This window comes from Thalassophryne amazonica, chromosome 13 (assembly GCF_902500255.1).
Source record: "Thalassophryne amazonica chromosome 13, fThaAma1.1, whole genome shotgun sequence".
Lineage (NCBI taxonomy): Eukaryota > Metazoa > Chordata > Actinopteri > Batrachoidiformes > Batrachoididae > Thalassophryne > Thalassophryne amazonica.
In genome coordinates this window covers 19,691,867-19,707,139 of record NC_047115.1, presented here as the reverse complement: position 1 = coordinate 19,707,139, position 15,273 = coordinate 19,691,867, and the positions used below count along the sequence as shown (strand labels likewise).

Below are 15,273 nucleotides of genomic sequence, written 5' to 3'. Positions count from 1 at the left end.
GTCCTTACGGCGACACTACCAGACCAAAATCTCTCATCAGCCGTTAAAATTTTTACCGAAAACCAGCTGAATTTATCGAATGGTGTCCACAGTTGTGCCTTACAGTTTTGAAAAATTTTTGATCAAACAAAGCAGCAGTCTCTGAGCCATTCCTAAACAATGAAAAAATCGACGAGAGGGTGGGCCACTCCTCACTCAAAGACTGCCCACAGGCAAATGACGTAACCGACAGGCGTGAAAAAACTCTCGCATGCCCACGAGGGTTCAAGCATGTCTGATGTAATGACACGTGATTCAAATCCATATGGTTTTTGAAAAAAATAATAAGATCGGATACTTTTCTAATAAACCTCGTATATTGAAGGCCCCTTACATTCAAGCGTTGTTTCAGAGTTCATTCTTAAGAGCCAGCAAATGGTGTTTGCATGAACTTCCCATAGCCCCCCACCCCCCTCAGGGTTTTCAGCATTTTTCAGGGTCTCTTTCACTTGCAGGTGAAGATATTTATGAAATTCTGCGTCTTAGTTTTAGATGTTTTGGGGTTCACTAGGGTCAAAAACAGTGATGCAGTAATTCTCCAGTATTGAGTTGGAATGCAAACACCACCACGGGCTAAATGGCTGTACAATTGAATCCTATGGTGCAAGCTAAAAACCTCAAAGTAATCCACTTTTTGTCACCATTAAATAAGGGAGAGTGGGGACTTCCGGTCGGCGGCAAGCAAAATGGACGCTTAATACAGGGCTCTCGCCAAGAAATCATAAACTCATCCCCAAATCTGAGAATACTCGAAATTCAACATTAAAGGACAAGTGGGGATGAGCGGGGAACAAAAAAGAGGAAGACGACCAAAACAGAGACCTCAGAACAGAGCTGAAAACGATTCAGAAACGGAGGAAGAAGGTACCACTCGAGAGGACAAGCTAATGGCTAATGCTTAGCTAGTACGTGGCAGGACGGGCTGTACAGCATAACAAAAGAAATACGAGAGCTTAAACAAGAAATGAAGAGTGACTTTGTGACGCTCAAAAACAAAGTCAAGTCAGATTTAAAGCAGGAATTCAGTACGTTTAAAGAACAGGTCGACCAGACGTTGTCGGAAAGCACGAACGAACTCTCAGAGCAGAAACAAGCTCTAGAAGAGGCGCAAAACCGGATCGAAGAACTGGAAGAATGGAGTATTGAGTTAAAACGAGCCCTCCTCACGGCTTTGGAAACGCAACGGGATATGAAAGAGAAGTTAACTGACTTAGAAGGAAGATCAAGGAGAAATAACATTCGAATCTTCGGGGTACCAGAGGGAGCAGAGGGGGACTCAGTCCACCGCTACGTGGAGAAAATGCTGCGGAAGGAATTGGAGCTACCAGATGAGACCCGTCTCGCAATTCATCGAGCACACAGGGCAATAGCTGGACGTCCTGGACCTGGAGCAACACCTAGGTCTGTCATTGTGAACTTTTTGGAATTTGACACCAAAGAGTCCCTTCTCAAGAAAGTATGGAAGAAACGAATACAAGTGAACAACAAACCACTGTTTTGTGATCACGACTACCCCAACGAGGTAGTTAAAAAAACGTAAAGCATACAGTGGCATCAAAAAGGTATTGAAGGCACACAGTGTTAAATTCCAAACACCACTAACAAAAATCAGAATCCATTGGCAAAACGGGTCAAAAACCTATGCCAGCCCACAGGAGTCAGCAAAGGAGATGCGGGAGAGAGGGCTTGACGTGGAGATGGGAGAAGAACAAGAGGAGGCACTCAACAACAGGATCAAAGAAGTGTTTCCATGGGAGAGGAACCAGGAGTCATCTGCGAGGAGAGGAGCCAGTCAGAGAGCAAAGGAGAGGCTCCAGGAGTTTCGAAGATGAGGTGAAACAAATAAAGGGAGGTAGTTGTAAATAGACATTGTCGACACAAGTAACACGGACAAAAAAAAAAAATATATATATATATATATATATATATATATATTTTTTTTTATATATATATATATATATATATATATATATTTTTTTTTATATATATATATATATATATATATATATATATATATATATATATATATATATATATATATATATATATATATATATATTTTTTTTTTTATATGAGGTTCCAGTATAAGTAGAGTGCTATGTTTGGGAGTAAACATTATTATTATTTCTTTATATCAACCTTGATTTGTGTCTCTTACTTATTTTTTGTCTCATCCTTACTTGAAAATCATTAACCCAACACAAATTGTCATGTGGACAAACAAACCTGTTTTTATTTATATTGGATAGATATTTTGGATAAGCTACAACCTACCTCCCTAGCTAAACCGTCGTCGTTAACGCACAATTTTGGTGAGACTATCGAAAAACTGTTGGACTAGTGTAGAATGAAGGGGAGACTCATTCACGAGTCCATCTCCACAGCTACAGAGGGGCCCTCCTTCTCCAGGAGGTTTTACCCCTCCACCACCAACGGGACATTGGGACCAGATGAAGGTCCTTGGACTTACCGGATACAGGTTCTCAACCGTTCTTTTCAGGTTATTGTTCATATTGTTAAATGTGTTCTTCGTGGCAATGTGAAAAACAAGAATCCTTTTTTTGTTAAAGATGCAACTTAATCCTTTGAATATAATATCACTCAACATAAATGGATTGAATAATCCAATAAAAAGAAAAAAGGCTCTCACTAAGTTTAAAAAAGAAAAAGCCGATGTAATCTACTTACAAGAAACTCATCTCTCTGACAAGGAGCATGGAAAATTAAAAACTATGGGCTACAGAAATACTTTTTATAGTTCATTTAAAGGAAGTAGTAAAAGGGGAGTCGCAATCTTAATCTCTAATAAAATCAAATTTGAATGCATAAAAGAAGTAAAAGATAAGGAAGGCAGATATATTATGATTAAAGGGAGGTTAGAAGAAGAACTGGTTACATTATTTAATATATATGCTCCCCCAGAGTCAGATAAATCTTTCTATAAATTGGTATTTGATATCATTTCCCAGGAGTCTGATGGCATATTAATTAGTGGAGGTGATCTAAATATTGTTTTGAACCACTTTTTGGACACTACTAGCAAGACAAAAGGTAGCAAAACCAAAATAGCACACTACATAAATACTACTTTGAAAGAATTGGGAATAATAGATGTCTGGAGAGAATCCCACCCGTTGAAAAAGGACTACACATTTTATTCAAGCCCACATTTGACCTACACGAGAATAGATTATTTCTTAATGAATAAAGAAGATAGATTCAGAATAGTAGAATGCAAGATAGGCACATCTGACCTGTCTGACCATTGCTCACTATACCTGACCGTAAACTTAAATAGGAGAACCAAGATCACAAATTGGAGATTGAACATTGGATTGCTAAATGATAAAGAATTAGTGGAAAAAATAAGAAAAGACATCGAAATATATAGAAACGAAAATGACCAGGGAGGAATAGATCCCACAATATTGTGGGATGCTATGAAGGCAGTAATACGGGGTAAACTAATATCAATAGCTTCATACAATAAAAAAACAAAAACTGAAGGAGTACCAGGAAACTGTGAAGGAATTACAAAAACTCGAAGAATTGCACAAGAAGATAAACGACACAAACACATTGTTAAAAATCAAGGAAGCTAGAACTAAGATTGATAATATACTAACAACGGAAGTGAAAAAAAAAAAAATCAGATTTCTAAAACAGACTTACTATGAAGGAGGTCCGAAAGCAACTAAATCATTGGCGAGGCAATTAAGAAACAAACAGCTTAGTACAATTTTAAAAATTAGAGACCCTATATCAAAAGCACTAAAGTTTAAACCAGAAGAGATCGAGAGGGCATTTGAAGAATATTATACAAATTTATATAAACAACCCAGAGCTGCCGACGATGAGACAATTAAAATATTTCTAAATTCATTAGATCTTCCAAATATAGGAAATTCACAAAATACAAAAATTTGCTCTGAGATTACAGAGAAAGAATTAGAAGATGCAGTTAAAAGAATGAAACCTAATAAGACTCCGGGGACTGACGGATTTCCCATAGAATGGTATAAGATCTTCAAAAAAGAACTTAACCCAATGATGTTAGCATCATTTAATCAGACACTAAAGAATGGGAAACTTCCTCCATCATGGAACGAGGCCACAATCACGGTCATACCCAAGGAAGGCAAAAATAGCGAATACTGCGAAAACTATAGACCAATATCAATACTAAATGGCGATTACAAAATATATTCATCAATTATATCTAATAGATTCCAAACCTTCATATCAGACATAATAGATGAAGATCAATCTGGCTTTATTAAAGGGCGGCAGACTCGTGACCATATTAGGAGGACTCTACATGTAATCGAAGAAATCCAGAAAAAGGAGGAAAGTGCAATATTATTAAGTTTAGATGCGGAAAAGGCTTTTGACAGTGTTAGCTGGAGATTTCTGTATCTTAGTCTGGAGAAATTTGGTTTAAATTCACAATCTGTCGCATGTATTCAAACATTATACCAGAATCCTAAAGCAAGAATCAAGATAAATGGTAGTCTCTCGAACTGGTTCAAACTTGAAAGGTCCACAAGACAAGGCTGTTGCCTCTCCCCTATTCTATTTGCAATATTTATTGAACCCTTGGCCCAAGCAATAAGACAGGCCGAGGAAATAGAGGGAGTTAAAATTAGAGAAACTGAACATAAAATTGGATTATTTGCAGACGATGTCTTAATATATTTAAAACGACCAGAAATAAGTCTCCCTAAATTGATGAACATTTTTTACTTTTATGGTGTCTTGTCAGGGTACAAATTGAATAAAATGAAGACTCAAGTTTTGTCTTTTAACTATAGTCCAACAACAGACAGGATTAAACAATACAACTTCAAGTGGGTGAAAGAAACAATCAGTTATCTGGGCATAACAATTACAAACAATCTAACCAATCTGTACAAAATAAACTATATTCCTCTTAATCAGGAAATATACAAAGATATGGAGAAGTGGGGAATACTGTTACTCGATATGAATGCAAGAATTGATATAATTAAGATGAATGTACTACCCAGAATTTTGTATCTGTTCCAATGTTTGCCGGTGCCAATACCCACCTCACAATTTGTAGAGTGGGATAAAAAAATCTTAAGATTTATTTGGAATGGGAGGAAACCAAGAATCAAATACTCAACACTTCAAATACCTAAGAAAGAGGGGGGATTGGCACTTCCAAACTTACAAAATTATTATTACGCCGCACAGATGAAATCTTTGATTTGCTGGTGTACCATCGACTGTTCTACTAAACGGAAGGAAATAGAATTGGATACTGAAGGGGGCCGTATAAGAACCATGATAACCAACAAGAAAATGTTTAAAGAAAACGAGAAATATTTAGACTCGCTTACTAAATTCACATTGGAGACCTGGTTCTCAGTAGTTAAAAAATACAAGATGGAGAGTGAAATTAAGATCTTTAGTTGGTTGGCATACGACACAAACTTCAAACCAGGAATCATGAACTCAAAATTTAAGGAATGGTCAAACAGAGGCCTGACTATGTTTAGTAAATTAATCAAAAGAGGTGAAATTAAGACCTTTCAGACTCTACAAAGAGAATTTGACTTGGACAAACAAGATTTTTATATGTATCTTCAGATTCGGGAATATTACCGCAAGGAAATAAGACCAGGTCTTACAGGGAAAATAAATGCAATTACAGAAGTACTAAGTAACGCATACAAGAATATATCTGGAAAACTAATTTCAAAATTGTATCAAGGCTTGGTAGGTAACAGTAAAACTTCAACATTATACATAAGAGATAAATGGAAAAAAGAACTAAAGACGGAGATAAGTGATGAAATGTGGTATGACATCTGTGTAACACAACAGGACACATCGAGTTCTAAAATGTGGAAAATGTTTTGCTGGAAAAATATTGTACGTTTTTTCATTACTCCAAAGATAAAGAAGAGTTCACTGTCTGTACATCAACCTTGCTGGAGATTGTGTGGAGAGCAGGATGTTAACCACACATATATTTTGGCATTGTATTAAGTTGACAAGCTACTGGGATAATGTTCGGAAAGAATTAAAAGACATACTGGGATATGAGCTACCCAATACATGTACAGTATTGTATTTAGCATATTTAACAGACATTGCAATCCCAACTAAAGACCGATACTTGGTGAAGATTCTTTTGGCGGCCACGAAAAAAGCAATTACGCAAAAGTGGTACAAGGCCACCACTCCCACCTTGGGCAACTGGAGAGAAATAGTGGATGACATCTACAATATGGAAAGGCTTACATATATCATAAGACTACAGCTACCAAAATGTGAAGAGCTGTGGGAAAAAATGGACAGAATTCAAACTTCGGCGATGTAAACTGAGACCTATTTAAGATTGTATTGTGAAAAAGTAATATGTTGTCAATTGTCACATGCCACTTTGTTCTGATGTGTTATCGTTCTTTTAAAATGTGATTTATGTTATAATGAAAAATAAAAATAAGTATAAAAAAAAATAAGGGAGAGTATGATTTGAAGTGTCTGGTAGCATAGAGAAGATCCTTATGGAGGTACATGTGTGCTAGTTTATGTCAATAAATGTAAATAAACCTTTTAAAATGACTGATTGATTGGTCTTCCTGTTTGGTGCGGCTGCTCTTGACTAAGTGTATGCAAGTCAGAGGTGGGACAAAGTCACTCTCAAGTCATGAATCAGCAAGTCTCAAGTCATAATGACCATCAATTGTTTGCAAGCTGACTTGAGACTTGACTTGTATCTTGCAGATTGATGACTTGAGAATGACTTGACAGTGACTTCATCCCACCTCTGATGCAAGTTGATTGTTGGTGACAGGTTTGTTCTTCATTGGTAAACTACATGAACGAGCCCTCCATCAACAATCAACTTGCAGTCGCAATGCGATCAGACACTTCTAAAGTCATCTTCAGCTACTCAGGGGTAAGAAAAAGTGGTTTATGTGACATTTTGTTTCCCCCCATAGGCTTCTATTGTGTGTGTGTGTGTGTGTGTGTGTGTGTGTGTGTGTGTGTGTGTGTGTGTTCCTGATGGTGTTGGCGATCTACCTAGACTGCTTATCATTTTTGTCCCTAATGTAAAGTTGAGTTCCCCTTTAACATCAAAGTCAGTTTTCTATAACTCTGTCATCTGTTTGTTTGCAGGATTCTGAAGAAGAAGAAGAAAAAAAAAAACCTTTGAAGCACAGTAGACTTCTCATTCTTTTTCAGAAGCAGAACTTACTCAGCTTTGCTGTTGACAGGAATCTGGATGCAGATTTGGAAACATTTATTTTATTTCTCTGTATTTTTTTTTTAACAATTTTATCATTTTCCCCCAAAAAACTGAGTTATTAATGAAATATGTGGGTTCTACATGTTTCATGACATACAGTTGTATGTAAACATTTGGGCACCCCTAATGATTTCCAAGATTTTCCTTTATAAATCATTGGTTGTCTGGATCAGAACGTTCAGTTAAATATATCATATAGCAGATAAACACAGTGATATTTGAGAAGTAAAATGAGGTTTATAGGATTTACAGAAAGCGTGCAATAATTCCTTAAACAAAATTAGGCAGGTGCATAAATTTGGGCACCCCAACAGAAAAAGTTACATCAGTATTTCGTAGAGCCTCCTTTTGCAGAAATAACGGCTCTAAACGCTTCCTATAGTTTCCAGTGACAGTCTGGATTCTGGTTGAAGGTATTTTGGACCATTCTTCTTTACAAAACATCTCAGGTTTGTTGGTTTCTGAGCATGGACAGCCCACTTAAAATCACACCACAGATTTTCAATAATATTCAGGTCTGGGGACTGAGATGGCCATTCCAGAACATTGTACTTTTTCCTCTGCATGAATGCCTTAGTAGATTTTGAGCAGTGTTTAGGGTTGTTGTCTTGTTGAAAGATCCAACTTCAACTTTGTCACTGATTCATGAACATTGTTGTCAAGAATCTGCTGATATTGACTTTAACAAGATTTCCAGTACCTGCACTGGCCACACAGCCACACAGCATGATGGAACTACCTCCAAATTTTACTGTAGGTAGGAAGTGTTTTTCTTGGAATGCTGTGTTCTTTTTCAGCCATACATACCGTCCCTTGTTATGTCCAAATAACTCAATTTTAGTTTCATCAGTCCACAGCAACTTATTCCAAAATGAAGCTGGCTTGTCCAAATGTGCTTTAGGATACCTCAAGCGACTCTGTTTGTGGTGTGCATGCAGAAAAGGCTTCCTCTGCATTACAGCATCATACAGCATCTCCTTGTGCAAAGTGCGCTGTATAGTTGAATGATGCACAGACACTATCTGTAGCAAGATCATGGTATAGGTCTTTGGAGTAGGTCTGTGGGTTGACTATTACTGTTCTCAGCATCCTTCACTTCAGCTTACCTGAGATTTTTCTTGGCCTGCCACGTCAGGCCTTAACTAGTACTGTGCCTGTGGTCTTCCATTTCCTCACTATGTTCCTCAAAGTGGAAACTGACAGCTGAAATCTCTGAGATAGCTTTTTGTATCCTACCCCTAAACCATGATGTTGAGCAATCTTTGTTTTTAGGTCATTTGAGAGTTGTTTAGAGGCTCCCATGTTGCCACTCATTAGAAGAGATGCAAAGAGGGGAAACATTTGCAAATGGCCACCTTAAATGCCATTTCTCATGATTGGATTCACCTGTATAAGGAGGTCAAGGGTCAGTGAGCTTACCAAACCAATTTTGTGTTCCAGTAATTAGTGCTAAATGTATTCAAATTAATAAAATGACAAGGGTGCCCAAATTTATGTACCTACCTAATTTTGTTTAAATAATTATTGCACACTTTCTGTAAACACTAGAAACTTCATTTCACTTCTCAAATATCAGTGTGTTCGTCTGCTATATGATATATTGTACTGAAATTTCTGATCCAGACAACCAATGATTTATAAAGAAAAATCATGAAAATTATCAGGGGTGCCCAAACGTTTGCATACAACTGTATAACAAGTGAAATTTCATGCAGGTCTAGAAATGGAACAAAGCTGTTGTAGTCAAATACTGTATACATTCAGAAAGGGGATGTTAGTGATGTTGCTGCATTGTGTAAAAAATGAATTCTGCTGTGAACATTAATCTCTATGTAGAATTCCACGATTGTTCAGATTGAATATAATCCTCTGAGTATGATACGATACGATACACTTTATTATCCCCTTAGGGAAATTTGTCTTGGACTCATGCTAAGTGCCTTTACAAAAGGAAAACAAACAAATACAAATTGAAACACAGCCACATCTATAACAAATTAACATGACAGGAAATCAAGAGAAACACCGTAAGTGTTGCACAATTCCAGTTTTAGACATTATTGTTTAGCAATTTAATAGACATGGGGACGAATGAGTTTTTGAATCTATTCAGTCTGCTCCGAGGGACTCTATACCTTCTCCCAGAGGGAAGGAGAGTGTACTCTGTATGGAGGACATGAGCTGAATCCGTCAGTATCCTCTGAGCTGCTTTCAGAACAGACTCTTCGTAGAGTGAACTGAGGGACTGATATTAAGTGGCTTCTTTTCTGCTAATTGTCCTCCATGTTATTGTTTATCTATCCAGACTATAGTGGAGCTGACCCAGGAGAGGGACTGCGTGCAGCTGTCTCCAATGGCTCCATGTCCCACTCAATCTCCTAGTGACTCCCCCAGCATGAGGAGGACTGAAAGCAGACAACACCTCTCTGTGGAGCTGGCTGATGCCAAGGCCAAGATCAGACGCCTGAGACAGGAATTGTAAGTGCAGCTGTTTTATCAGTTAGCCGAGTAGTAAAATAAATTGGCCCGAAGGGACAAATAGTGAAGTTTATTTTTGGAATTCAAATTTCATGAACTCCTCTGTTGACTTTATGATGTGTGCAGAACCCTGGTATCAGTAACATGATTTTAAAGTTTCTACATAAACATCATTGGCTATAATCAACAACTGTCAACTGACATTGTTTGCTGCTGTTTGGGGAAGGTTCTCTTGCTATATATCATTTGCTTTTAATCCTTTTCCCACATACACCATTTTGACTATGACTGTCCAAGAATACACCTCAACTCACAAGAACTGTCTTTGACAAGACCTTGATTTTATTATGATGTATAAATTGTAAAGTGGAACTATTGCTAATCTTGAATATTGAAAATAGGTTAAATTGTGTCAGAAGTATTTTCATGGAACTCAATCAAGTTTTCCCCACATATCTGTTCATATATTTTGAGAACTTTAGTATAGAATCCTGTGCATAAGTACATGCATTTTATATCATGTACAACAAGGCAACCATTCTCTTATTAAAATTATATGAGAGTGGCAAGAACGCATTAGTTACAATTGCATGCAGTATGGTAGTGTCCTATGTATGGTCTATAGTTAAATCAATTTTTTTCTCACTGCCCTTTTGACATTTTATTTGTTGCAGTCAAATTTAATTATAAGCCAGATATTTTGCTAATTCACTGCAGAAAATGGTTCTGGGGAGCATCAGCATGGCTAACACCCTTAGCTTGACCCCCGGCCATTTTAAGCATTTTTCTTTATTTGCCTCTCACATGCCTGTCAGCAGTTCATTTCCTCCCAGATCTTCATTACTCACCTCAGCCTATGATGCTGTGATGTGCAACTGTGATGCCCAAATGCGCACACAAATCAACTCCATCCCAACAAAGCTTTTATGTGCTATGAATAATAGAGCTTCCTCTTTAAAGTACAGTAAACGTTTACCAGATGAGGCTTAATGTTCACTACGTATCATCAGCCATTTATACTTTCATATCAGCTGGGAGCATATTTCTTTCTTCTGCAGAAGTAACAGGCAGCAGTGGTTTGAGTGAAGTTCCATGACAAATGCTCTCAAAATGTGACCACTGGGACACTTTGATGAGCAACAAGGCTTCATGCGTCACAAACAAAAGGCCCACTTTACATCAGCCTGCCTGAACAAGCCCAGACATGTGGCAACATTCCTGTTTAAACTAATATTTAAAAGAATACCTGCAAATTATGTTAAAAATGCTACTATAGCCCAAAATAGGAGGTTTGCTTGTCCTCATCTGCACCAGAAGCCAACATTTGTAGTTGTTTTTATGAAGTTACGGAAGAAAGTTTTGCAGACCAACTGACAGACTCATTTATGCCCGTGCTTGCTCTGTTAATATAGTTAGCATGAAAAAGTCGGCAATGATATTGATTCTAAATGAGAAACTAGATGCCCTGAACCTCTTTTCCTACAACATTTTCAATGCACAGTTCCCCGCTAATAAGTCTAACCTTGTTGGTGTTAAATGGTTGCCTGAGTAATGTCAGGGGAGAAGTGATTTCTGCTTAAAGGGACAATAAGATCCATTTATCAAATTTAGAGCCATTTCAATTAATCAGAAAACCAATTAAACTTATTAGAACCACATTTTCACTTCAAGCAATTTTTAAACACATCTTGAATGTCAGTGCAGATAGATGAACACTGATTGCCATTTTAGTGGTGTAATAAAGTGTGGTTATGGGAATGTAAATGAACCATATTAATCCCACTATGAGAAACTGGATATTGCTCTAAAGTAAGGTTAATGGATATGGCTATATTTTTTTCCCTCATAATATCTTGTAATGTTTAAGATACAGTTTTTATTTTTTTGTGTTGGGGGATGTGAGTAATGCCCAGTCACTAATGGCATTTGTTGCATCTTCACATATTTTAGGGTTGTACCTAGTGTTGAAACAGTGGTGTGCATTGTTTACCTTTCTCAGAACAAGGATCACTGCTTTTGAGATTTTGTCCTATAGGGTTATTGTCATGAGTAGGCAGGTGTTCACCCCTGTGCCTGTGCAGATGCTTGCATGTTAAATCATTATCACAAATGCTAGAGCCAGCTGCATCTATAATGAGCCCAAAGCTAATCTGCTGCGTGAGAGTTGACAGGTGTTTGTTATTTGGGGAATGGCAAACAGTGAGTGGCTGTGCGGGTCAGAGGGGGCAAACCAGTGACACAGAACAGAAACGGGTGAAACAAATTAGCCATCAGATGTTGATACAAACCTACATACAGCATGTGAGGAAGGCGGGCCTTTTCCTCAAATGCAGTGTCACATGTTCTGTCTGTATAGCAGGAGCCTTGAGGATTTACAGTCACACAAGCACACAGCGAATGTCAGCCTGGCTGTCATGTCTGACTGTCTGTTGAACAAATGATACAGGACAGTACAGACTACAAATCAAGGTTCCACTGAGGGTGAAAGAAGACAGTTTAATTCTGCATTTCGACTTGAACAAATGCATCACTGAAATAAGATTTTTCCTCTTTTTTGTGCTCTTTGTTGCATTTTTTGTTTCACCACAATAATGCACGGTTTGAACCCCAGGTGCGGTCAATCAGCAGATTTGCATGTGTTTATTCCTGAAGTATAATGACACAGAACACAGGCAGCTGCTGTTATACCTGCTTCCCACTCTCCTGGTGTCACTATATGGTGTGTGTGTGTGTGTGTGTGTGTGTGTGTGTGTGTGTGTGTGTGTGTGTGTGTGTGTGTGTGTGTGTGTGTGTGTGTGTGTGTGTGTGTGTGTGTGTGTGTGTGTGTGTGTGTGTGTGTGTGTGTGTGTGTCCCATCCATACTACAAGAAAATCATGATTATACAATATGCTATTTTAACATGAGACACTGGTTTAGAGGGTTGACTGATATCTACTTCAATGTGTGAATTGACTTTCCGAACACTTAAAAAACCCAAACGTGAAAGTCATGGCGGTAATGTTGTTCATGCAGAAATGCAGCTATTCCTTACAACTGTCAGTAGGTCACCACCATTAAATGATGTAGAGGGAACCGGCCCTAAAGGAATGTCTCTGTTGTGTGTTTGTGACATAAGAGAAGATGCATTGAGGCACATGATTTTTGTTTACTGGCTTCATGATTTTTAAAGCTTCTTTGCTGCAGGGAAAACCAGTGTGTCTATTCTCATGAGCGTCTTGCTTCTTGCCAGCGTTCTGTCTTTCCTGTCTGTTGACATAATTTTTTTTATTTTAAACTCTTTATCCCAGATATAGTTTGGCAGAGGACACAATCAGATACTCTGTCCAGCAGAGTCACTGCAGTATATACAGAAAAACGCTACATTTAAGTATTGGTGCATAAATTAAGACATTGTTGAAGCTCAAGGAAAAGTTGCTGTTTTGCTACTGCTTTCTGCTACATTAATGATCACAGAGAACATTTGTTATCGCTATATAATTAGAAAAAAAACTTTGTAACTTCATTTTAAAGTATTGCTGATAAATTAAGATTTTATCAAGGTTCAAAGTCAAGCTTCTGTTTTGCTGCTAATTTTTGCTACTTTATAGTTCAACCAGCTACATTTGTTACTGCAATAAATTTGAAAATAAAATTTAATAAACTAAAATACAGCTGTTTTCTGATTTTTCATGCATTGGTGGATAATTAAGATGTTGAGACTCGAGGGCAAGCTGCTGCTTTGCTGTTTTTGCTGCATTAAACATCACCTACAACATTTGTTACTACAATAAACGTGCCAAAAGACTTACAATTACAAAAGAGTTACAATTTTTATACATCACTAAATAAATTAGGATGTCATTAAGGCTCATCCAGCTGTTTTAGTGCTGTTTTTTGTTAAGTTATAGGTGTCTCAGAACACTTATTTCGTTTTTTTTATTATTATTATTATTATTTTGAGTTACTATTTTTAAGCATCATTGGATACATTAAGATGTTGCTGAGGCTCAGTCCTTTCACCTTTGTGCAGTTTTGAATTTAACATTATGTTGATAAAAATCCCTTATTGATAATATTCTTCTTTCATCCATCTATGCATTTAATATTCATTACAACTCTGTATTGCATCAACAAAAAAAAATACAAAATCTTCATCCATCCCTGCAAACAAAACACCTCTGGAATCTTTTTTTTTTTTTTTTTTTTTGTCTCCTACTTAGAGAGGAAAAGAGTGAGCAGCTTTTGGACACCAGACAGGAGTTGGAGAATATGGAAGTTGAGGTCAAGAGGCTTCAGCAAGAGGTAACACCAAAGCACACCTACACGACCGCCGATCCCGCCATCTGCTCCTCCCCTCCTCCCTCCTTGTGTTTCTACTGTGCTGTCATGCTTTAATACACTAGCTTGTGGCTTAGCTCATTATAGGTTATTAGAGTAACCTTTAGTCTGGCAGTGACCTGGCATGGTTTTGATTTAGTGTGGACTGACTGTTTGCTGTGTGTGTGTGTGGGGGGGGGGGGGGGGGATTACAGTCATAACACACTGATATCTAAATAAATACTACCAAATTTTAATGATGCTTAGTGAGAGTCTTAACAATGTTAATGTTTTTTGTTTGTTTTTGTGTACATCTTAAAGAGCTATCAGCTGTTGTCCGATGCTCGCTCAGCTCGGGCTTACCGCGACGAGTTGGACGTTATCAGAGAGAAAGCGATCCGCGTGGACAAACTGGAGAGCGAGCTGAGCCGATACAAAGAGCGACTACATGACATCGAATTCTACAAAGCCAGAGTTGAGGTACGGCCGCCTGCTCAAAATTGTGGCTTTGAGCAAATACAACGCCATCAAAATTCATGCAGTGATATTCAGGTGTCCTGCAGCTGACAATAAAAGAACAAGTATTAGCCTGAAATGTAAAGCTGTGATTGATTTGGCCGTCTTGTGAGCAGCAGTGAAGGAATAAAATGAAGTATCATCTAAGAAACATGAGAAATAAGAAGCAATTTAAGAAATATCATTGATCTTGAGAACTCGGGCTTGACTCTGATGTTGCTTAAATTGTTTCAAAAAGATAACTTTTTAAAGATACCTTATTCTGTTGTTCATTTAGTTCTCAACAATACACATCATGAAGTTTAGTAATCTGTACACCTGGGGTCTATGAGTACCCCACTAAAATTTTTTATTTATTTTTTTAATATGGTTAACATGTTTTTATTTGGGCCGTTCTTGGGGTAAGTATAACACAATTCTTTGAGGCCCAAATCTTTATGTTAGCTTGTGTGTTCAGTAAAAAACTCAGCCCACACATAGTTAGATTGTCTTTTCTTTTTTTTTTCCAGTCAGAATGTAACATTACCTGTAGATGTGCAGTGAGATTTTTCTAAGCAAAATTGTAACTCTAAGTATGTCACTGTTTTTTTTTTTTTTAAGAACATATTATAAATCCCATTGCAACAATGGAGGCACTAATCTCAAGCGTTAGCCCACTAGC

The 15,273-nt window shown here is 37.5% G+C and overlaps 1 protein-coding gene across 11 annotated transcripts in view; it reads left to right on the top strand.

Moving 5' to 3' along the window:
• ccdc88ab (coiled-coil domain containing 88Ab) overlaps positions 1-15,273 on the top strand; it is a 137,043-nt gene that overhangs the window by 68,875 nt on the left and 52,895 nt on the right. For all 11 annotated transcript variants that reach the window (XR_004564654.1, XR_004564653.1, XM_034185652.1 and 8 more), the window contains exons 8-10: positions 9,627-9,799; positions 14,000-14,081; positions 14,418-14,576. Coding sequence is in view for 9 of the 11 variants with exons in the window: in XM_034185652.1 (XP_034041543.1) it covers positions 9,627-9,799; positions 14,000-14,081; positions 14,418-14,576 (414 nt within the window). In the remaining 2 variants the exon portion in view is untranslated. The remainder of the gene's footprint in view (positions 1-9,626; positions 9,800-13,999; positions 14,082-14,417; positions 14,577-15,273) is intronic.